Below are 24,240 nucleotides of genomic sequence, written 5' to 3'. Positions count from 1 at the left end.
ACTCCTGGAAGGCTGCACTCCAACCTAGAAACTAAGTTGATCTTATTACTGACCATAGCCTTTCCTGCTAGAAGGGTGGTTTTACTGGTAGAAACTTATTTGGTCAAAGGCTTTACCGTCATGAGGTGGTAAAATTATTCATAGAAGAATTCCTAGTTTAGGAAAATAATCATATAAGAGATAGAATCTGGCTTTCTGTTAGATAATTAGGAGCTGAGGTCATGCTCTGGGTCACTTAAAAGGTAATTCCCATATGTTACTAGTTGTAAACTCCACCCAAGTGAGTTATGGTTATGATCGCCATCTGGGTTTGAAGAAGGCAAAGCATATATATATATTTTTTTTGTATAACTGCTAGGCCAGTACTAATTTGCAAGGATGCCCTTAATTAGTCTAATTCATTAATCTCCACACCTGCCCCGTACAGGACTCCTTCCTGGCTGAAGGATAACGGGACCCGGGAATATTATTTTATTCTCTCAGCATTAAATTGCCTCTTGTGCTCCCAGCTGGTCTGCTGGGGTTTCAGAAAGTCTTCTTTGTCAGGGAGCACAAATGATCAGAAGCACATTTTGATATTCTTTGGGGACTAGAATTAACACAAAGAAGCTCCGCAGAGAAATAGTATGGTGGTCTCTCCCTGCCCGATTATTCTACCTTTTGTGCGTGCTAAGTCGCTTCAGTCATGCCCAACTCTTTGCGAGCCCATGGGCTGTAGCCTGCCAGGCTCCTCTGTCCATGGGATTTTCCAGGCAAGAATACCAGAATGGGTTGCCATGCCTTCCTCCAGGATACTTCCCGACCCAGGGATCAAACCTGTGTCTTTAACGTCTCCTGCTTTGGCAGGTGGGTTCTTGACCACTAGCGCCACCTGGGAAGTCCCACTCTTTATTCCAGAGTTGCTCTATCCATCTCTTCCTGCAGGTGGCATTCTGAGGCATCTCTCCAACCTGCTTATCACCCACTGATGTCAACCAGCCCACTGCCTATTCAGCAAGGAAGTCCAGGGTGCCTGCCACTGCCAGCAAGGACATTGGCAAAGTCTCCAAAAGAGAAAGAGCTGGGGCACCTTCTCACCACCTGTCCCTGCTCTGGCTTGGAGTAAGACATCAACAGATGATGAAGTAGGGGTGCTGTGGGCCCTCCCTAGTCTCTCATCTAAGGGTGTTCCACCCCAGATTATGCTTTCAGCATGGAGGGATTTCTCAGATGTTCAAAACTCATTCTGTCCACACCCTACAAGCCAGGCAGCATTCACTCCAGAGAGAAGCACATTGGTCTTACACTTGAAGGTCTCCAGTCAGCCGTAACATCTCAGTGAAGACCAACAGTCCTGACAGGGGGAATTATCTTGATACATAGCTTGAAAACTATTTTCTAATAGAGACTTTCTCTTCATTAGTATTGAGAGACAAAGGAAGGTTTTCAGTCTTTTCCATAAGAACCCTTTAAATACCTAATTTAACCTTATAAGCAAAATGGGAATTACCACAGGATAAGAGGGAGGAGGGATAAATTGGAAGATTGGGATCGACACATACTAGTATATATAAAATAGATGATGAATAAAGACCTACTGTTGAGCACAGGGAACTCTACTCAATAGTCTGTAATAGCCTATATGGGAAAAGAATCTAAAGAGTAGATCTACATATATGTATAACTGATTCACTTTGCTGTACACCTGAAACTAACACAACATTGTAAATCAAATACATTTCAATAAATTTTTTTTTAAAGTTACATAAATTTACTTACTGAACTCTCACTAGAAACTTATTATCTAGGGTATCATAATCACCACCCCATTTTACAGAGTCATAAGCTGAGGCATGGACTGAAATAACCTGCTCAAGGTCAGGTAGTTAGATGGCAGAGCAGAAACTTGTCCCTGTGTAGTCCGACCCCACAATCTAAGTTTCCTGGAACCAGTCGGTCAGCATGCTGCTTTCTGAGGGTTAGGGACACGATTGTGAGCAAAGAGAGACCAGAACTCTGCTCTCACGGAACTCACTGACTAATGAGGTAGACAGACACAGAATAAGGCATTATAGTAACAAACTGAGATAAGTGTTCTGAAGGAAAGAAATATGGCACTATGAGGGCCCTAGACTCCTCCTCGGAGCAGGGACACTTGCCCCGAAACTGTAGACTGAGGAGTTGCTCAGTGGAAGGGGTGGGGCTGGAGCAGACTTGAGGTTGGGAGCCCAACATGGGCAGAGCCTCCGTGTTGGAAATGGTATCTTGGAGGAACTGAGAGAGGCAGTGAGGCTTAAGAAAATACAAAGACTGATGGGGAGCAGGGGCAAGAAGAAGCCAGAGAAGTGGGCAAGGGCTCCTCTATTTAGGTCCTAATATGCCTGATACATATTTTGATCTTCATCAGGAAAAGAATGGAAACCCGTTAAAGGGTTGTAAGATGAGGCGTTAACATGATCAGATTTCTGTGTTGAAAATAACTGTGCCTTTAGCGTGCCATGCATGTTTAATGAGGCAGTAAATGAAAGTCCTTCCCTTTCAGAAGTTGTAAAGTGCTACAGCATCAGGGATCCTAATTAAGTAGATCTAGGGTCTTCGTAGAAGGCAGAAGAAGAAGAGGGCAACAAAAGATGAGATGGTTGGATGGCATCACCAATTCAACGGACATCAAACTTGGGCAAACTCCGAGAGATAAGAAAGGGACAGGGAGGCCTGGTGTGCTGCAGTCCACGGGGTTGCAAAGAGTCAGACATGACTTGGCAACTGAATAACAACAACAGGCCTTCCCTGGTGATCCAGGGGTGAAGAATCCACCTTGCAACGCAGGAGACACAGGTTCAATCCCTAGTCCAGGAAGATCCCACATGACTCAGAGCAGCTAAGCCCACAGCTGCTGAGCCTGAGCTTTAGAGCCTGAGAGCAGCAACTACTGAGTCCATGTGCTACAACTACCGAAGCCTGCAAGCCCTAGAGTCTGCTCCACAACAAGAGAAGTCACCACAATGAGAAGCCCATGTACTGCAGCTAGAGAGCAGCCACCACTTGCTTCAACTAGAAGACCCAGCGTAGCCAAAATAAATAGATAAATAAAATATTTTTAAAAGTAAATAAAGTAGGTTTAGGTCTCTCTTCCCAGTGTGACTTTGCATTGTTCCCCTTGAACATTGTGGGATTATGTCAACTCATAACCAGCTTGATGCAGCTGGAGTCAGATGCCACAGTTAAGGTAATTTGAGGGGTACTACAGGCCAGCTTGGCAAGAAAACTTCTCTTATCAAAAGCTGCACAACCTAAACTTCTAACTTCAGTCACCATTTCTGTTAATATGCACATGCTATTGCTCCATTAGTAGTCCAAGTGCTAATAGATATTGGTAGTTGATCAGATCACTTTAACTAGTGCCAGGGCCCTGCAGAAGGGGTGCCCAGCAGGGTAAAATCCTGGTTGTGGAGGGAATGTAATAAACCTTAGCGCAAGGGATGCTATCCAGACACCAGGAAGTTTCATGAGAAGCAGCAGTCAGAAATGTGCTATTTGTATAATGGATGCTGACTGAAAACCAACTCTTCCTAACTGACAAGGGCTCATTCTGGTGCATTGAAAAAGGACAATTCTTTACCAAAGAACTGATCCATAACAACTCCAAAATACAGAATGAAGATTTTGACACATCTTTTGCAGGAGGGAGTCATACAGCAATGCATTCTCAATCTGTAGTCTTCCTTTACTGTAATTCAAAATAACCTTTCAGATGTACAAAAAAAAAAAACCAGGAAGAGGGTAAGGATGCTGCCATCAGCATCCTGAGGGCAGAAGCCACAGGTACTAAAGCACCTGGCATCACGTCCCTAAGTACCTGGTGTACTGCCATGTGTGTCTGGGGCCTTCACCAGTGTCTGCTACGTTTCCTGACTTACAGACCATGTGGAATACTGGGGTGCAATGCAGATTTCCACACCAGAGGCAGAGGTTGAGGAGTTCCTGCAAAGGAGATGCTCCACTCCTGAGCCTTGAATTCTCCCCTTTCCCCTCTGAACTCCAGGCTGTTCTGTTTGAGTCCCTTGCTCCCCTTTTCCCTGTGGCGAGGGGAGGTCCCCGGAGCATCCCTCAACAGACTCTGCCAGCCTCCGTGTCTCTTACCTTGGGCTTTGACATCATCCACCACGGGGCAAGGGGTCTTCACGATCACATCACTTGGCCTGGAGCGTCGTCCTGTGTTGTCCACGCCCCACAGGGTGAACCTGGCAGGGAGAGGAGGGCATCAACAGAGAGAACTCACCGGGTTCTGGCTGACAACCAAGCCTTGCCTGGATGGACGGGTTTGCCCTGGCTGCTCTCACCACCCAGTCATGCACTTACTACCATCACCCAGGTCATCAGGTATTCAGTATAGAGTCTTTTACTACTTCTTGGTGGGTCCTGGGCTGTCATTTGCTGTCTTGAGGATATTACATGATAGCAAGCATCATGGCACAGGGCAGTGTTTCTCCAAGTGGGGTCCCCAGACTAGTAGTATCGCCAGGGAAGTGGATAGCAATGAAATTCCTCATACCCCATGCCAGACCTACTGAATCAGAAACTCAAGGCATGAGGACAAAATCTGTGCTATGACAAGCCTTCCAGGTGACTCTGATGCCTGTTACATCCTGACAGCTACTGAGCTGAGGAAAAGAGCACGCATCTATGGAAACAGATGGCCTGACGTAGGTCTGAAACTTCCACTCCCTGCCATGTGGAGTTGTAGTTAACACCTCTGAGCTTTATTTTCCCTCTCTGTGAAATGGGGATGATAATAAAATTGCTTGCAGATCACTGTGAAGATGAAATGGGATAATAAAGTTCAGAAATACATAACATAGTACCTGGCACCCAATGACACTACTATCAATTCTGTTCTGTCCATCTTGTGCTCAGTTGAGGCTTTTGTGCCAAGCACTGAGGACAGTTTTCCTCTTTAAAGTCAGAAGTGAAACAGCCAGAGTCAAGGGGTCCTGACCTGCCTGTGACTGAACCCTCCATTTCCTACACACAACTCCTTCTGACCCATGAAGATGCTACCAGCCATGGACCAGGAGGCCAGAGTGGAAATCTTATGCTACCCCTGGCAATGAGAAGGTGTGGTTCTAAGAGCCCCCTCCACCCTTCAAAATGCACACACACACACACACACACACACAGACACAGACACACACACTCCAGAAAGAGGATAAAGACCTGGCCATCAAAGGCTCAATGTAAAATTTCCCCCTCAGGTGATGGAGCTGGATGCAGAGGAAAAAGCAACACCAAGCTCTGCTCCTCAGAGAGGAATTTGAATATAACCACGAAGATAACCCCTGGTGTCAGTGCCCAAGGCCTCTAACAACTAATCTAGTGAGTCTAAAGCAAATCATTAACACTGCTTTTCTTGTCTCTTTCTCTTTTGCTGTGTCTCCCTGGGAGGTTGCATTTATTGGCAAGTCTGGATCTTCTTTCCTCTGGGCAGAGCTGCAGGGAGGAAGAGAGGTGAGAAGAAGAAAGAGGCCCCGAGACAGAGGGGCCCGGGTACCTGTTCAGGTAAATGAGCCTCAGACAGCTGAACCCCGAGGCAGAAAAGAAATGGAAATTGCCTAAAGACTCTGCCAGGAAATAACACAATTCTCTCTGCAGAGAAAAGACAGCCCTGCATCTTTGACTGCCTCCCCACCGAGAAAGCCTGGGAAATGGTCGGTGTTAAGAACCTGTGTGTCCTGATGGGCTGCCCCCCTCAGCCTCATGCTGGAATCCCACCCCACCGGCTGTGCAGGACTGCCCTGCCTCTCTGCTGTCAATCAAACAAGGACCAGGAGCTTGGCTTCCCCATCTTACGTGTACAAGTGGCTCTGTCAGTTCTACTGCCCTCTACTTCTCGCCTTGCTCCTTAGTTCGGATCTACCACCTTGCCTGGTATTACACCCCTCTGCCACTCTGAATCAAAACCCAGGGGCTGGCTGCCCTTCTCCCCTACCATCCCTCCCCTCCTAGATCTGAGCCCTTGGCATCTAGGCCCACACTCTGGGCTGCCTGGATCCCTAGCAATGGCAGCCCCCAGAATTTTTCATCATTCCTTCTAGACCCCGCCACACACAAACACTGGATCAGCCTCTTGCGACTATTTCTAGAATTGTGACTGAGGCCACCAACCCTGAAGCCGGCACATCTGATCTGCCCTTCTGGTACCTGCTCCGTTTCCCAGTCTTACCCCCACAACCCGGTCTCAAGCCAGGTCTCACCTTCCTTCTCTGCCCTTCTGCTCTAGATCGTCTTGAGCTGTTTGTCAGGGATGGGCCCAGAGGTATAAAGGGCAGACTGCAGACCTGCACCCCACTTTCAGGGACTCCCGCAGACTGCAGACCTGCACCCCACTTTCAGGGACTCCCATATGGATGCATTCCTCCTCACCCTCATGTGCAGACTCTACCTTGACCCCATTTCCAACTGTCCCTTCTCACCAGAGTCAGGAAAGAGGAAGTCCTATTCTCCGTGAGGTCAGTGCCCAGCTGCCAGCAAAGTCACAGGACCACCAGCATGAGCCTGGCCCTGTGCCCTGCTCTCACCACCAGGCTCTCTTCCTTAACTGGCCCCTCCCCAACTGTGTGTCTGAGCCCACCTCCTGAACCCCCGCCCTGAGATCCAGCTTGCCTGATGTCCAGTCCTCTGTAAGATCGCTCTGCTTCATCTTTTCCCGTCCACCTCCCAGGGTCCTGAGAATCGCCTTAGGACTCCAGGTCAGGGCTGGCATCTTGCTACCTGCTGATGGGCCATGTGATGCTGTCTGCCTGAATATTTACAGGCTTAGGGGTCACCTGCCCTGGATGGCCAATAGTGGGTTCCAGCCACCTCTTGTAGCACACCTTATTTAACCTTGGACGCTTGATTTCTAGCAGTTTCCCTGGACCAAAACGTCCTAAGTCTCAGATAGCACAGTGGCTGTCAGATGGATGCTCTCTCTCAGTGCCGGGATGCAGTTAATCCCCACCCCACCTCACTTGACCCATTCCTCTGAGTTTCGCTTTGTGCTTCATCCTGCTGTGAGTTCTCACTAAGTCTACTGGATTCTGGGCTGGGATGAAATTGTGTGTGCTGTGTTTAATTCTCATTACTCTGACTGGGCAATTAGTATACAATTTAGGGTCCTAAGCCCTTATCATTTTTAATAGCAAAGCAAGGTACTAGGAAAGGCAATGCTTCCCCACATGCTTCTAAATAGAGAAAACTCTTGGCCTAAGAGACTGTCCTCAGTGGTCCTGGCTGTCTCAGTCCTGAGGGACCCTGAGGAGTAGCCAGATTACTTTTACTATTGAAGCAAGCTTGGGGAACACTTTATGCATTTCAAGTGGAAATGTCATGTGCAGTTACTTCAGGAAGTCTTCTCTGTTCATTGTCAGCATCATCGTTTCTACTACTGGACACTCATAGGACAGCACGTAGCTGGAATCAGTGGGCAGAAGAGATAAGCTCTGCTCCCAATCCGGAGGGCTGATGTGTAAGCGCGTCTACTGCCTTGTCCAGAGCTACTGGTCCCTTTCCACCACTGCCTGCCTGCTGGGACTGCTCAGCTTGTCGTTAGAGCCTGTGTAATGACACGTGTATTGTGAGTGTGTGTGTGTGTGTGAACCAACGCAACCCTGTTCTGGCTCCAGGGCTGATGTTTTAAAGGACTGAAACTTGATGTGCAGGAGCATCCTTGGACTTGCTGCCTAGGGCTGACTGCCTCTATCTGCAACTTTCACACTTGCCCCCTCCAGGTGTGGTGGTTTCTGCAGATGGCTCCAAATCCACTCCCTCTTTCTGAATTATCTGTTCACTGTCTCATCCCCCAGCCTCCAAAGGCAGCAGCTCTCCTGTGGGCACACACTGTGATGAGGATGGTGGGCTACAAGGCCCAGGAGTCATCTCTCCACTCTGGCCTCAGTTTCCTCATGTGTAAAATGAAGATGTTAGACCAGACACTCCCTTTTAACCAGGGATTTTTTTTTTTTTAACCAGAGATTCTTAGCTGTTTTTGTACTGTAGGCCTTTCTCAGAATAATGCTTTTCCAATGCATCAAATAAAGTGGGTAGGATGACAAAGTGAGCCAGTGATACTGAAAGGATGTTCTACCTCTGTGGATCTCAGGTGAAGAGCCAGCTCTGTGCTTTAAGGTGAGTAATAATATCATGCTTGATCCTTCCAGTAGCCCTGGGCTGGCTGGGAGTGAGACGCAGGGAAGAAAGTGCAAAACTTCATTCAGTTCTTAACCACCCACCACTCCCAGACGACAAGCTGTGTGATTCAGAGGAACTTACTTAGTGCTGCTGAACTCAGTTTCCTCAACTATAAAATGGGCACAGTAACCCTAATCTCACAGGGTTGGAGGGTTCCCAGAAACACCTACATGTAGTGAACGTGCCGTAAGTGAAGGCTGCCTTCCTCTGTATTACAGATAAGGAAACAGCTGCAGAAACGCTGTGTTCCACTTCATCACTCATCGGCTAGAAGCAAAGCCAGGTGTGGGGCCCGTGTGTTCTCAGCTCTTAATGCAGGGCTCCTCCCCTTACGCCAGGGACTGATGCTCCGGTTCACTTGATGGTCCTGCAGAGGAGCCCCTCTCCCAGGCCTGCCTGCGTGCCCTCCGCATGTGATCTGCAGCGCCACCTGGTGGACATTGGCTGTATCTTTTCCCCTCTGGCTCCTGCAGTCTCATCATTTCTTATGTAATCAACCTCGACAGAACGTTTGTGTTTTACAAGACGTAAGAGGGAGACACTGAAAGCTCACCTAGGACAGCAGAGTTGGAGAAGGCATGAGGCTCAGGTCTTTGATCAGGAAATGTAACCAGACCAAGGCCAACATGAGGACGGTCCCAGGGTGGGTAAGGACTGGCACTCCTAACAGACAACCACGCCAGCCTCATGCTCATAAGTGAAGTGATGTCGCTCAGTCGTGTCCAACTCTTTGCAACCCCATGGACTGTAGCCTATCAGGCTTCTCCATCCGTGGGATTTTCCAGGCAAGAGTACTGGAGCGGGTTGCCATTTCCTTCTCCAGGGGATCTTCCCGACCCAGGGATAGAACCCGGGTCTCCTGCACTGCAGGCAGACGCTTTTACCTTCTGAGCCACCTCATAGGAGCCTTGAAATTCCTAATTAACAGTTGCAACTTAGTGACAGGAATTATTGAGCCCTCATTATAAATGGGAATTGCAGTTGCACCGAGTTTGAGGCATTTCCAGTGGGTGAGGTGTTCCATATTTCCAAATCTTTGTTCCTTGTATCGGTTACTCTACTAATGAAGGGCATGCATGCTATCACTCGATCGTGTCCCACTCTGCAATCCCACAGACTGTACCCCACCAGGCTCCTCTGTCCATGGGATTCTCCAGGCAAGAATACTGGAGTGGGTTGCCATGCCCTCCTCCAGGGGATCTTCCTGACCCAGACATCAAACCCTTGACTCTGGCATCTCCTGCATTGGCAGGCGGAGTCTTTACCACTGAACAAAGGCTGCCCAAACTGCAGGCCAGCTGATGAGAATCCTGAGTAGACTTGCCTTTGTTCTACTATTACCATTTATGTCTCTATATTTTCCAGCTCCTCCAGAATATCACTTGTCTTTACGTATTTTGCTTTCATCAGCCTGGCCCCTTGGTTATATCTCTCTTTCCTGTACTGAAGATCTTCAGCCTGAGCATGGAAGTTCATTTTGCAATCCATGTCTCTCATAATTTCCAGTGCTTTTCATCTTTGAACTCTTTCACTGTGGAAATAGAAACGATTTATTCTGGAAACCTTGACTCTATTCTCATGACCTCATCTGTAAACTGTTCAATGTTTTTCATACTGATGGGGTCAAAGGGTCCCAGAACTACATCACTATGAATTCTGCCTTCGTCCCCCAATGTTCCCATCATGACTTAGATTCCCTCACTATCTCTCCTCTTTCGGTGTCTTTTATGTCTGCTTCGAAAATACTTCACAGTTGTTCCCAGAACACAGAGGGAAACAAGGGGAAACAAGGAAGAGCTACCAGCAAAAATAGAGCTGGTCCAAGCGCCGCAAGATAGGAGCTCGCTGTATTTTCTTTGAAGAAAGACCATCTCTCACCTCTATAAAACTATTTCAATGTGGCTGAGCCTAGATTTTTTTAAAGCAGAGCTCTTGGTATTCTACTCCTTTCCTCCAGAAAAAAAAAAGTAATAATATCCTCTGACTTTCAGCATTCACTTTATTCTCTTGAGTTCACTTTCTTCTAGCCCCTTCCTTCACCATCTGTTTCCACCCCATCGTCTCCTGGCCGCTCACCTTTTCACCTCTTCACCTCTGCCCTTGCTGTTTCCTCCACCTGGTGTGCCTTTTCTAACATGCCGCTACCTACTGCAAATCTGCACAACCCAGTTCAGATGACTTCCACTCTGGTTAGAATGAATCACAACTTTCTTTTCTCTTCTATGACATGTTCCTTGCTCTTTTATATCTAGCTTTTATTTCATTCCACTTGATGTTAAAGCTAGTTGTTTATATGTTTCCCATCTGTGTTGCAAATTAGGATGGGATTATATCATCTTTTTTGATCCTCCCCATCCAGTGTTTAGAAGGTCCCCTATAATGCTAGGGCTTCCCTGGTGGCTCAGACGGTAAAGAATCTGCCTGCCATGTGGGAGACCTACGTTCGATACCTGGGTCAGGAAGATTCCCTGAAGAAGGATATGGCAACCCACTCTAGTCTATTTGCCTGGAAAACCCCATGGTGGGCTACAGTCCACGGGGTCACAAAGTGTCAGACATGACTAAGCGACTAACACAGACACACTATAATGATGATTGAGACAAGATTTGGAACACTTCTATTTTTCCAAGTCTCTAAAGGAACTCAAGTAGTAAAAAGGAACGAGCTAAAAGTCTGGGGGCGTTCAAGGCAAGGAATAACAAAGTGGGTGTGTGTCACTCACATGTAGATGGTGTCGGGTTCCAGGCATCGGATGATCAGAGAGATTGTGGTGAGCTGCTTGTCTGGGACCTGAGAGGGCATCGCACAAGGAGACTTTGCTCCGGAGATGATGTCGTCTACGAAGCTTAGCACAGTTTCTGCCCAGAACAGCAAGGAATAGAAAAGGCATGAGAAACAGTGATGGCCAAGCAATGTCTGGTGATGATCAACTCCATGAAAACTTAATATGTAAATAATTTGGTCCCCCGTCTTTTTTTTTTTTAATTAATTAATTTATAGATTCCCTTGGACTGCAAGGAGATCAAACCAGTCAATCCTAAAGGAAATCAGGACTTCAAGGAGATCAAACCAGTCCATCCTAAAGGAAATCAGTCCTGAATATTCATTGGAAGGACTGATGCTGAAGCTGAAGCTCCAATACTTTGGCTACCTGATGCGAAGAACTGACTCATTGGAAAAGACCCTGATGCTGGGAAAGATTGAAGGCAGGAGGAGAAGGGGATGACAGAGGATGAGATGGTTGGATGGCATCACCGACTCAATGGACATGAGTTTGAGCAGGCTCCAGGAGTTGGTGATGGACAGGGAGGTCTGGCGTGCTTGCAGTCCATGGGGTTGCAAAGAATCGGACATGACTGTTTGACTGAACTGAGCTGAATTTATTATTTTTTAAATTTTTGGCTGCACCCAGGGGCATGTGGGATCTTAGTTCCCCAACCAGGGATAGAACTTCACATCTCTGGCATTGGAAGGTGGAGTCTTAACCCCTGGACCACCAAGGAAGTCTTGGTCCCTGATCTTCTTAAACTCCTAGTAGGGAAAGGAGACCTAGAAGGAACGGTCTTTTCTGAGTGATTCACACCTAACTAATCAATTTGGAGCCATTTGTCCAGAGTTAGTTCAGAAACAACCAAGGCAAGATGGACCCAGCACACCAGCGAGCCCTTTTATGACACGCTCTTGGCTCGGGCAGAGAACATCTGTTCTGGTCAGTGGTCACTGCCAGACCTTCACAATACCTGTGCACATCAGGAAAGGTCCAGAAGAAGCAGTAGCCAGCTCTCTATGCCCGAAGGCAGTGCATATGTTCCCAAGCCTCTGTGATAGTTTCACCAGAAATTATTTGTCCTGAATGAGACCACCCTGCTGGTGCCCATGTTCTTGCGTCAGTTTTAGGAATCATTTATGTTGACCTTTCCCTATGTGTAGACAGTAAATACTGAGGCATGAAACATTTTTCACTGGGTATTTCCACTCCTTTAAGACTTCCCTCTTCCAGTGGGCCCTGGCAAAAGCAGGTCCTTGCTTTAGGACAAGCAAAAAGATCTTTTGCTTGCTTGCTTTAGGACCTGGCAAAAGCCTGTCCTTGCTTTAGGACAAGACACAGGGTAATAAGCACATCTATTTCTACATGCTTTTGCCTGGATGGGGTGGGGAGTGAGGGTTATAGCAAAGAGATTTTATTTTATTTTTCCTGTAATCATGGCAGTGGTTAACACAGAATTGTTTCCTAATTGTGGCCTAGGATAACTGGCGTATTGTATTGTTGTGTCTTTGTAAGTGTGCCTAGAGGCAATGAAATGGACACCTCTTTCATAAACAAAGAGGAAAACAAAACAAGACATTGTCAGCTACTCACTATGCAAAAACTCTTTTTTTTTTTTTAATAAATTTATTTATTTTAGTTGGGGGCCAATTACCCTGCAATATTGCAGTGGCTTTTGCCATACATTGACACAAATCAGCCATGGGTCTACATGTGTTCCCCATCCTGAACACCCCTCCCACCTCCCTCCCCATCCCATCCCTCTGGCTCATCCCATTGCCCCAGCCCTGAGCATTTGTCTCATGCATTGAACCTGGAATGGTGTTCTGTTTCACATATGATAACATACATGTTTCAATGCTATTCTCCCAGAACGTCCCACCCTCACCTTCTCCCTCAGAGTCCATAAGACTGTTCTATGCATCTGTGTCTCATATTCTGTCTTGCATATAGGGTTATCGTTACCATCTTTCAAATTCCATATATATGCATCAGTATACTGTATTGGTGTTTTTCTCTCTGGCTTACTTCACTCTGTATAATGGACTCCAGTTTCATCCATCTCAATAGAACTGATTCAAATGTATTCTTTTTAATGGCTGAGTAATATTCCATTGTCTATCAGCAGACGAATGGATAAGGAAGCTGTGGTACATATACACAATGGAATATTACTCAGCAAAAACTCTTAAATGGGGAAGAGGCTGCTGCTTCTTCTCCCTGCTCTTCCCACGTGACCCGGGGATCCTGGGGACCTGGGGCAAAGGCAGGAGGCAGGACATTTTCCTTTTCTCTTTGCTACCTTGGATCAAGATGAGCCTGCCCAGTGGGAGATGCTCACCTGTCTCCACTTTGGAGTGGTCCATCCTGTCAGTGACCTTCTCTTGGCGGATGAGGTAATCTACAATCTGCACCCCGATTGGAGGCTCCGAGTGCTCCCACTCCAGGACCACAAGGGTGCTGCTGGGCTCGTGAACCGTGGACAGTCTCAGCCTGAGTGCAGACAGGAAGAGACATGAGACGAGGACCCGGGCCAGACCTGGGATGTCTCCTGATACCACCACTGGCCCCCTTCCCAACTGTTACATGGTAAACACTCTTTTTTCTAACTTTTCTTGACCAGCCACTAAAATGACGTCTTTGAGGGCCTGTCTCCTTGACTAAAAAGTAAAGATTTTTGAAGGTCCTCAAAGTCTATATTTTGTTCATCTAAGAGCCCATTACAGAGAAAGCAATGGCCACCCACTCCAGTACTCTTGCCTGGAAAATCCCAGGGACGGAGGAGCCTGGTAGGCTGCCATCCATGGGGTCGCAAAGAGTCGGAAACAACTGAAGCGACTTAGTAGCAGCAGCAGCAGCAAGAGTCCACTGCAAATTGGGAACTCAACATTTATTGGTAAATAGATTAGCAGGTGAGTCAAAGATGAACGAATACTTATATCTCACAGGGTTAGTGGAGAGGGCCTTTGGAGTAACATATTATAGGCTTGAAGATATAATTTCTGGATTTGCTCTTGAAAAATAAGAAAACGTGCCTATAAGACTCATACCAAGGCCCACTGAAGGTAACATCTGGGAGAACCCTTTATTAAGAAGGACAGTCAGCTCAGCTTCGAGAACATTATAGGATCTGCCCTGCTGGGGGAACCGTGGCTTCCTCTCTTGCTATGGGGACTGACATCTGCTCAGTTTGGAGGTCATGTTCACAGGGGACTTTACTGGGCCAGAGAGAGCTGGACACATGTCAAGTTCTCCTTAGGGCGATGGCCTGCGTCTGCAAACTCAGGTTCTGATTTCAGTTTCTGTCTTTGCTCTTGAGTTTCTATGAAGATCCTGATTCCTGATTCCAGTCTTTCATCGCTTTTCCCAATTCACTGTCTCCTCATGTCATGTCAGTTGTCCATTTTGACCACTCTTTGCCACCTCCTCCCTGCTTGTGCATGGTAGAGATTCAGAAAACACTACTGACATCCACTGGTATAGATTTTCTAATGATCCAAGAGGTTTCAGTTCTCTGTCTTTGTTCTGACTTCACGTGTGTGCTGTAGGTTTCTCATTTGCTTCTTGTCTTTGTTTCTTCCTAGACCACTGGCTTCGGGGAGTTTTCCCAGTTCTTGATCACACCAGCCTCCTTCCCTTACATGTATCTCTGCCATTCATTCCCAACCTTGACTCCTCTATCTCATGATCACCCATAAGCAAGACCCTCTAGTCTCTGCTGAGCTCAAAGATGTGTCACTGGTCTCAACGATTCCCTGGCAAGGTAGTGTGGATGGATCACACCAAAGCAATGTTCAATTTCAATTCAACAAATGTTTATTAAGCACCCATTACTTGTAAGAATATAGTTGGTGCTGAGGATGCCCAAGCCAACTCTAGTCCCTTCCTCTATGGAGTGGTCACCAGACCAACATACAATTATACATATGCTTGTAATTATGTGTGATAAGAACTCTAACAAGAAATCATGAGAGATTGTGGGAGCAACAGCAAGGAATTCAACTGGTGGGAAAATAATACAAACCACATGCTCTTCAGTGGCTTACTAGGAAGGAGTGCATAGTTTGCATATGACAGGAAAGATGGAACAGACCCAAAACAGTGCAAATACTGACAAATTCATTAATTAGAATCATATGCACAGGGCTATTTTGAAGAAAAAAAGCATTAGGAAGCTTAAGTAACTAAGGCTTACTGAGGACTCAGATTCTGTGAAAATAGGGACTAAGGCTGCGGACTCTACTGAGAAATAGGATTGTATATGATTTACACAGGCTTGTGTAGAACTAGAGTGCATCTCTATATCCAACTACTGATAAAAATTCAAGAAATTAAGGTCTGGTGATGGAAGAAGTGATTAGAGTTGACAAGGAAAGCAAAATCCTTAATAGACTTTCCTGTTTATGGAAATTTAGCCCAACTTGATTTTTTGCTGTGACATTTAGTCACTGTAGCTTTAGAAATGAAATCAGCTCACACTAATAACTGGATTTTGTGTCCACCTGATGATAACAATTTGGTGGCTTCAGTATTTCAAAGGTAGCTGTTTTAGATGGTGAATCAGTCTAGAAGCACCATGTTTTAGGGTCTCCCTTTCTACCAAAAGAAAGACCTTTTACTAATAATGAGCTTGATTCCCTTTCAAGCTAAGAGGTCCAAGTCATGGCTATAAAGAGCAAGAAGGCAGTGGCTGGTGTGTCTAAAACCACCCAAGTAGAAAAGACCTAAGGAGACACTGGACTTGTAATGACCCTCCGCCACTGTGTCCTCCTCATTCTCAGTGTTCTCCCTGCTCAGTCCTGGCCCTCCAACGCCCACCCGCACTTGCATGGAACAGACCAGAGGGCAGTGTGCACCCAGACCAGCCTCTCACTTGCTGGTTTCCTGCTGCCATCTTGCTCCCACTTACTCAGCCCTCCAGTTACCAGGTCCTGATCCTCCCTTTGGGCTCTCTTTGCCTGACAGTTCACGGGGCCAGGCTTCTCTAGCTTGTCCAACCCGGCCTCTTTAGTAGACACAGTATTTCTGTGCCTCACTCCCATGGTTGAAGCCTCACTGGAGACTAACAGGGGTTCCTGCCCTTTACATGAGTCCAGCCAGTTCTGTTCAGCCTTCCTCGGAGGGGATGGAATCCAGGGATGGAAACTGAACATGTTTATTCTCAGCTGTCTTTGAGCCCTTTGCACTTTGTTCACCCCTCAAATGCAGATACCCCTTAACATGCATCCTTGATCTGCCACTCTTCCCGGTTGATAGTCAGTCTGGAGCATCCTTTCTCCTAGCTCTGGTTCTGTTTCTCATTTCTTTGGGGCTGAGTTCAACCTTCGTATCTCTAGTGGTTACTTTGTTACAGAGCTCTGATCATCTTTCCTGCTGACCAGTGACCATCTCTGTAAGACTGCCCCACTATAACTCGAAGGCAGGTCCAGAGGGAGTCAACCTCCTCCTCAAACCTGCTTCTCCTGGGATGCTTCTTTTCTCAGTTGTAGCCTATTCATCTTCCCAGCCACTCCGGTCATAAGTCTTAAGTCCATTTTCAATCTCTCCTTCCTTGTCACTCCCATACTCAACCAGTCACCAAACTCTACTGGTCTGACCCAAAGTCATCTCTCAGTGGTATCCTCTCTGTACTATGATGGCTAAGATCACGGTCTCTCAGCTATGGCTCTGCTTCCTGTTCTATAACTTAAGCAAAAACTATTCAGTCCATCTGAGTCCATTTCCTTGTCTATTAAAGAGGAAGGGTGATAACAGTACTTTACCACTCTACACGGTGCCAGTCACCCAGTCAGTGCGCTGTTGGCCAGGGCCTTATAACTGATCTCTAACTTCATCCACTTCTAGCACATTTTCCCCTCTTAGCTTTGAGCCACGTTGTCCTGCTTGCTCTACCTTCAGGGAGAAATCCAAGTGCCGTCTCCTTCTTGAAGCCTTCACTATTCTTCAGATTCACACTTGACTATTCCCTTTCCACATTGTCTTTAAATGTCTCATATAACTCTTTTTTTTTGTTTGTTTTTTTTTGGCTGCACCACATGGCAAGTGCTATCTTAGTTCCCCAGACCAGGGATCAAACCCCTGCCCCCTGCCCCCTGCCCCCTGCCCCCTGCCCCCTGCCCCCTGCAGTGGAAGCCCAGAGTCTTAACCACTGAACCACCGCGGAAGTCCTTGTCTCATATAACTCTTACCAAACCATTCCCCCTACTGTCAAATTTGCGAGCCTGCCTCCCTTGAAAGACTGAAAGTAACCCAAAGGCAGGTACTGCACCATGTTTTTCTTTCTGTTCCCCAGTACCCAGCCCATGGCCTGGAAAATAGTGAACAATCTTTAATATACGCTTGCAGAATAATGCTAAGGCATGCCAGCAAGGAAAAGCCCAGAAAGGAGGGGCTCGTACACGGGCTGAGGGAGAGGCGCGCAGGTGGGGAGCCCGTCAGCTCCGAAAGCAGTGGAGTCGCATCGACACCAGTCCTCTATGACGTCTCCGGTTCCCGAGCACCAGAGGGAGCTCATGGTGGCCTCCAGCAAGAGCTGCAAGGGAGGAGACAAGAGTGAGACAAGAGTGAGACAAGAGACAAGAGACAAGAGTGAGACAAGAGTGAGCGTCAGGGAGCCAGGGCCGGGTCATCAGACTCCAGAGATGGAGTTATCAGGGCTCTGCTTGCCCTAAATAAGTCCAGCCAGCCGGCTGCAGCACCACCTCTCCGTGTATTTCTACGCCAGGGGCGTGTTTCTGGGAAAGCCGGACCTCGGAGGATCTGCAGGGTATCCCTGTCTCATTAGCATCCCTGTGGTTGAGGGCTGGCACCTTGGGAGCAAGTCTCAATCCACCTTGCCTTTCCCTCCCATTCTGCTCCAGCATTCCACACTCTGGCTCTAGCGACACGACCTCGTCTCCATCCACTCAGCGGGGCCGCCTTCAGCACCTTCCCCTTGGCCCAGAGGCACTCAGCCTTTTCTCAAATGCCTCTCAGGGCATCCTCCTCTGCCCTCTTCACCCTACCCCAGTATTTCCTCTGTACTCCGTCAGCATGCCTTGGATCTCACTTACGATATGTATGCGATTCTGCCTTGGGTTGTGATTGCGCATCATGCCTCTCTTTCCTCCTGAGAGGTAGAAACCATGTGACACTCAGGCTGGGACCCGGGCTCTGGAGCAGTTCCTCTGGGTGAGAACTCCAGCTCTGCCAACCCCTGCCCTGTGACCTTGGGCAAATGACATAAACTCAGGCTCCTCAGTGGTAAAATGGGATAAAACCAGCACTTTCCCTATAAGGATGTTGTGACAATTAAATGAAACAAATATAAGCCAAGGAGCATGGCAAAGTGCCTATACTAATGCGCACATTGAATTGAAGGAAGTGAAAGTCGCTCATTCTTACCCAACTCTTTGCAACCCCATGGACTGTCTTCTGTCCATGGAATTCTCCAGGCAAGAATACCGGAGTGGGTAGCCATTCCCTTCTCCAGAGGATTTTCCCGACCCAGGGATTGAACCCAGGTCTCCTGCAGTGCAGGCAAATTCTCTACCATCTGAGCCACCAGGGAAGCCCAAGAATACTGGAGTGGGTAGCCTATCCCTTCTCCAGGGGATCTTTCTGACCCAGGAATTGAGCCAGGGTCCCTTGCATTGCCAGCAGATTCTTTACCAGCTGAGCTACCAGGGAAGCCCAATGCACACAATAGTCATATATAAATAGTACATGTTAGTCATCAATAAATACCGGCAATTGTGATTGTCTTTAAAAGACAGGATCGAGTCTTTTGAGGAAGCTTATAAATACCACAGAAGCTAGAACAATTCTTTACATACAGTGGTCTCACAGCAGATATTCACTGTTCAATGAAAGGACAGTAAGATAACATTAGATCAGTGAGGGAACAGAACTTGTGAGAGGGGCAGAAGAAGTGGGTCCTGAGGGGTATGGACCCCTCAGTGCCCCCCTCCCCTAATATCCCAACCCCAGCCCAGGGTTGGGGATAGCCTGAGATGGCCGCAGGGCGAGCCCAGAGCTTTCTCTCAGGGCAACTCAACCTCTGCAGCCTCTGCTCTCCTTGTGGTTCTCTTCCCTCGGTTCCACCCTCACCATACCCACATATAATTGATAAGTTAGAGCAATGACACAGCTATCCTGGAAAATGTTAGGCCAAATGATTAAAGAAAGAAAAAAAAAAACAGAAGAGAAGAAGTAAAAGAAGAGATAATCCTGAAAAACCAACATGTCCAAGCCCAAAGTCAGTATCCCACATCTCATCCACCGCAGGTTAGAATACGTAAAGTCCATACTGACACTCCCCTCCCACGCCACCCACCTTGGAAATGGAGCCTCTAGGGAGCAGGGGCCAGGCCATTCTCCATTATCAGTGCTATTTGTGTAGAGTTTTCAAGTTTAGAAAGCACTTTTAAATGCTAACCCCTTTGTAACAGAGCAGAGCCCTGTAGGGCCTTCCCCTTCATCCTTTGCTCTAGCTCCTCTCTGAAGTACCTAGAGAATAGTATCTGATGCACATTTCCTGAGTTGTTTTATAGAGGTCAATCCCCCATCAAATGGAAGATGTGTCTACTTGATGACCAGGCTTCCTGGAACCTAAGGAATGCATCGATAATGTTAACCCCTGAGATACTATCCTGTTCCCTCACCATCAACCATTCCGAGAATTGCTCACCACGAGTTAATCACATACACCCATCCCTCACCTGGCCTTTAAAACTGTTTTGCTGAAACCCTTCCAAGAGTTTAGGGTTTTGGAGCACAAGCCACTGTCCTTGTATTGGCAACCTTCACAACACAAGCTGCATTTTCCTTCACCACGACCTGGCGTCAGTAGATTGGCTTTACCATGGGCAGGTGAGTAGACCTGAGTTTGGATCAGTAATACTTTAATTTGAGCTCCATGATAACTAATTATCATGATTCACAGTGGAAGACACTTACAGAGTCCAAGAGGTTGCTGCTGCTAAGCCGCTTCAGTCGTGTCTGACTCTGTGCGACCCCATAGACGGCAGCCCACCAGGCTCCCCTGTCCCTGGGATTCTCCAGGCAAGAACACTGGAGTGGGTTGCCATTTCCTTCTCCAATGCATGAGAGTGAAAAGTGAAAGTGAAGTTGCTCAGTCGTGTCTGACTCTTCACAACCCCATGGACTGCAGCCTACCAGGCTCCTCCGTCCATGGGATTTTCCAGGCAAGAGCACTGGAGTGGGGTGCCATCGCCTTCTCCGTCCAAGAGGTTAGGTCACCATGAAGTTGCTTATGGTCACAGGTTAGTAAATGGGCAACAGAATGGATTTGGTGTCTCAGGCTAGATGGACACATCAAGCTGTCTTGATTAATGCCGTATCCACTAGCTCTCAAGATGAAGAGAGCCAAGTGCTCCATACTAAGTGCTCACTTTATGTTTTCCTGGACTAAACTATATTAAAAAAAATATATATATATATATATATATATATATATACGTGAGAAAACCTTTGAGATGAGCAGAATGAAGAGAATTTCATGGCTGCTGCCTTAGAGTCTTTAATCAACTATTATTGCTGCTGCTGCTGCTGCTGCTAAGTCGCATCAGTTGTGTCTGACTCTGTGCGACCCCATAGACGGCAGCCCACCAGGCTCCTCCATCCCTGGGATTCTCCAGGCAAGAATACTGGAGTGGGTTGCCATTTCCTCCTCCAGTGCATGAAAGTGAAAAGTGAAAGTGAAGTCGCCCAGTCGTGTCCGACTCATCGCGACCTCATGGGCTGCAGCCTACCAGGCTCCTCTGTCCATGGGGTTTCCCAGGCAAGAGTACTGGAGTGGGGTGCCATTGCCTTCTCCGCAACTATTATTGATTAAGCACCTATAAGGACCATTTCCTGTGCTAAGCATTAAGGATACAATGCGAAGGTAAATATGGCCCCTGCTTGCATTAAGTCTTACAGTTAAATAACAAACAAAAGTTACATAAATAACCACAACTGTGACAAGGACTCCAGGAAAGGGTGAGATGATGGCAGGAGGCGCAAGAAGGGGGCCTGTATCACAGAGAAGGGTGGGAAAGCCTCCGTGAGGCTGGAGGGAGAGGGCAAGAGTAATCGAGTCACAAAAGTTGGCGAAGTGTTCTAGGTAGAGAAAACCAACATTAAGAAGACTTTAGCCTGTGTGAGACTTTACTTCTAACATCAACTGAGAAAAAGTTCATCTGGCTGTGAGAGAGAGCAGGGTCGAAAAGATGCTCAGGCAGTGGGAGGGTGGCAGGGCTGACGACAGAGAGTCCTTGGACACTGTGGGAAGGTGTCACGTTCTAAGAGCAACAGGAAGGCATCAGAAGGTTTCACACAAGGGAGCAACGTGACCAGATCTTCCTCCCAGAGGTGTGATGACCGACACTTACGATGACAAACATTCTGAACGCCATTTCAGACCATTCCTGCAAGTTCCTCCTCATTAAATCCTGTGTGAGAAGTAACTGCGAAGGTAGGTTGAGGGTACATGAGAGGAACTGAGAGGGACAGAGGAAAGGGGCGAAGTAAGTGATTAAATAGTTAATCCCACCAGGGGATTGTAACTAAAGAAAAAGTAGGGGCGACCCTGTGAGTTAATAATCACTCAAGAAAGCAGGTTTACTTAACCAAGACCGAGCGGGCTTGCTTAGCAACAGAACCATGCTACGGAAGCACGAGACATGCCCCCGAACAATCAAACAAAGGCGGCGTGAGACCCACACCCTGCCCAGTGAGCTCAGCAAGTCAGTGACTCCCAGGACATGCTCTCTGCACACACAAAACAACGATTTATGGAAAAGTGACGTTTCAAAGAGAAAGGCCCTCCTTGTGCGTGCATGCATGCTTAGTTGCTTCTGTTGTGTCCGACTCTTCGTGACCCCATGGACTATAGCTCGCCAGGCCCCTCTGTCCGTGGGATTCTCCAGGCAAGAATACTGGAGTGGGTTGCCAGGGGATCTTCCTGACCCAGGGATCGAACCCTCATATTTTACATCTCCTGCATCGGCAGGCAGGTTCTTTACCAACGGGAAGCCCACCCTCATTGTAATGAGACCTAAAATAATTTTTCCATAGTGCTATGACAGTCCTAGCCGGCTCATATAGGAAATGTCCCCTGCTCAACCCAGAGGAGGAGCTGATGGAAGCGTGATGTCTATTCAAGAATGAGGGGAAAAGTGTTTTTTTCCCTCCTCACTCTTCTTTTAATTATTAAACTGTAGCCTACTAAGTTCTCAGTGCCCAGCCCCCTCTAACCTGCCCATTTATAAACCTCACAAGCACCTTGTTCTAATAAGTCACTTTTTATCTATCACTTTGCTTCTCACTGAATTCTTTCTGTGCTAAGGCATAAAGGACTGGATCTCCTTGGAGCACCCCGTGAAATGTCTGAAGTAATTTCAGAATCAAGAAGGTATGATTTGCAAAAGAAAGAGAAGGGAAAATTATATTTATTTGGTACCTCCAATGTGCCAGGCATTGCATAGGAGTCCTGGTTTGTCATTAGATTTAATTCTTATTCTAAAAAAGAAATCTAATTTCCAATTTTTATAATTTTTTTCTAAGGGGAGCAGCTGAACTTTCAAGTTCATCTATCCATTCATTTCTTTTTATTGATCATTTTGCTTGTTCATTCTGCAGAATGACATCTTTGTGTGACTATTGTCAGGCACTGGGATTCCATAGACTAGAAAGACTCTCACAGTCTAGGGGGGAGTGAACGACTATATAAACAGGAGAGTAGCAGGTGATACCTGCTTTAAAAGATGCACACCTATACATGGGGACTGCATGAAGGTACACTGCCAGGCACCTCTGTCCATGGGATTTTCCAGGCAAGAATACTGGTTTGACTTTCATGTTTTTAAACTGCAATCACAGACTAGACTGAAATATGGCATTAGGGAGTATTTAGTCCAACGGAAGGAAGATAATAAGGCCAAGATGTAGGAAAATTGGCTCAAAGATCCATCAAAGAGGTGGGGATAGGAACACATCAAGTTACTAATGCCAGGACTCAGCTCCCCCTCCCCTGGTCCTTGGCTTCATCACTCCTCATCTCCATCCTTTAGGAGAAAGGGTACAATTAGAAAGAAAAGCAGAGGAGCAGAGAGAATGGTGAAGACTGAATACATCTAAGGAAGATGAGGAAGGAGCAACAGGGCATAGTGACTGAACTCTAGTTCAGGCCACCTTTCTATGTGCTTAGAAATTCAGGGTTCAAAATATGGCCAGATAGGAGAGAGGTTGAGAGATGCCTCCTAAGACCAATGCAGGGAGACAGGAAAGGGCTAAGTTTTGGCTAGCAGGGGATCCAGAAGAGGGAGCTGCTAAAGACGAAACTTCCTCCAGCTTCCTCATTCTGCTGGTGCTGGCCCTACAGGAAGCAGGGGCTCCAACACCCCCCACTCTCCCACCAAGCTCATCCCTATCTGCAGCTTTGCACGCCCCGCCTGTCTCATAGGATGGTTCTGTGCATGAGCGCCGTGACTCTGCTGTTTCCAGCCAAGTGTACAGGAGCTCCTGGGTACCAGCTGAAGCAGCCCGGGGTGCTCACAGAAGACAGTGGGACAGGTTAGGGGAGGGCTGGGCATTGGATTAAAAGCACTGTAGCTTTGGGTTTCCATGGTGACACAAGCCCCGCCTTCTCTTCATCCTTTCAAGCCCACCTCCTGTGGTCTCTCTTCTCCCACTTCTCTTCCCATAGTCACTTCTATCAGATTGAGGAGAACTTTGTAGGCCAAAGGAACAATTTATCTTTTTGTTCCTGTGAAAAGCCTTATTTTCAAACCCCCAATGAAATATCTGCGGCGGAGGCAGAGAGGCGAGAGAAACACACACACGTGCAAAATCCTTCCTGTTGGTTTGAGCATCACCTATGAAACAAACTGTGACACACCAGGTGTTCCTTAAAAGAGAAAAGAGAAAGCAATTAACACCCCACCTGGATAGACACACATCTCAGGCCTGCAAGCAGCTCACTGCTGTGACTCTACTGTACCTTGTCCCCATGGTGGGCTTTGTCTAGAGTCTCAGAAGTCCCCCACCTTAAGCTTTTGTGTTTATTTTTGTCATTGTCATTGTTGTTGTTGTCTGTGTTTTGACTCACTCTGTTCTTCATATCCTTGAGGAGATCAGAGAGCTAGGGAGTAAGGTAAGCCTGCCTTTACTACACTTATTCAGCTTATCCTCTGGGGTCCATTCATTTCCTCCTAGCACCTTGGGAGAGGGATCAGCAGAAGAAAAGGAGAAGTGGTTGGGGGAAACGTCATGACCCAGCTGCATA

General features: G+C 47.2%; 1 protein-coding gene across 3 annotated transcripts in view; it reads right to left on the bottom strand.

Annotated features, from left to right (window-relative positions):
- ASTN1 (astrotactin 1) overlaps nt 1–24,240 on the bottom strand; it is a 345,878-nt gene that overhangs the window by 13,413 nt on the left and 308,225 nt on the right. For all 3 annotated transcript variants that reach the window (XM_081493881.1, XM_081493880.1, XM_081493879.1), the window contains exons 18-21: nt 17,372–17,505; nt 13,315–13,466; nt 10,929–11,064; nt 4,120–4,220 (exon numbers count right to left, since the gene is read on the bottom strand). In XM_081493881.1, coding sequence (XP_081350007.1) covers nt 4,120–4,220; nt 10,929–11,064; nt 13,315–13,466; nt 17,372–17,505 — 523 coding nt within the window. The remainder of the gene's footprint in view (nt 1–4,119; nt 4,221–10,928; nt 11,065–13,314; nt 13,467–17,371; nt 17,506–24,240) is intronic.

The sequence above is a fragment of the Giraffa tippelskirchi genome, chromosome 5, assembly GCF_054371585.1.
Source record: "Giraffa tippelskirchi isolate mGirTip1 chromosome 5, T2T-mGirTip1v1.2.pri, whole genome shotgun sequence".
Lineage (NCBI taxonomy): Eukaryota > Metazoa > Chordata > Mammalia > Artiodactyla > Giraffidae > Giraffa > Giraffa tippelskirchi.
This window is presented reverse-complemented; position numbering and strand designations above follow the sequence as displayed.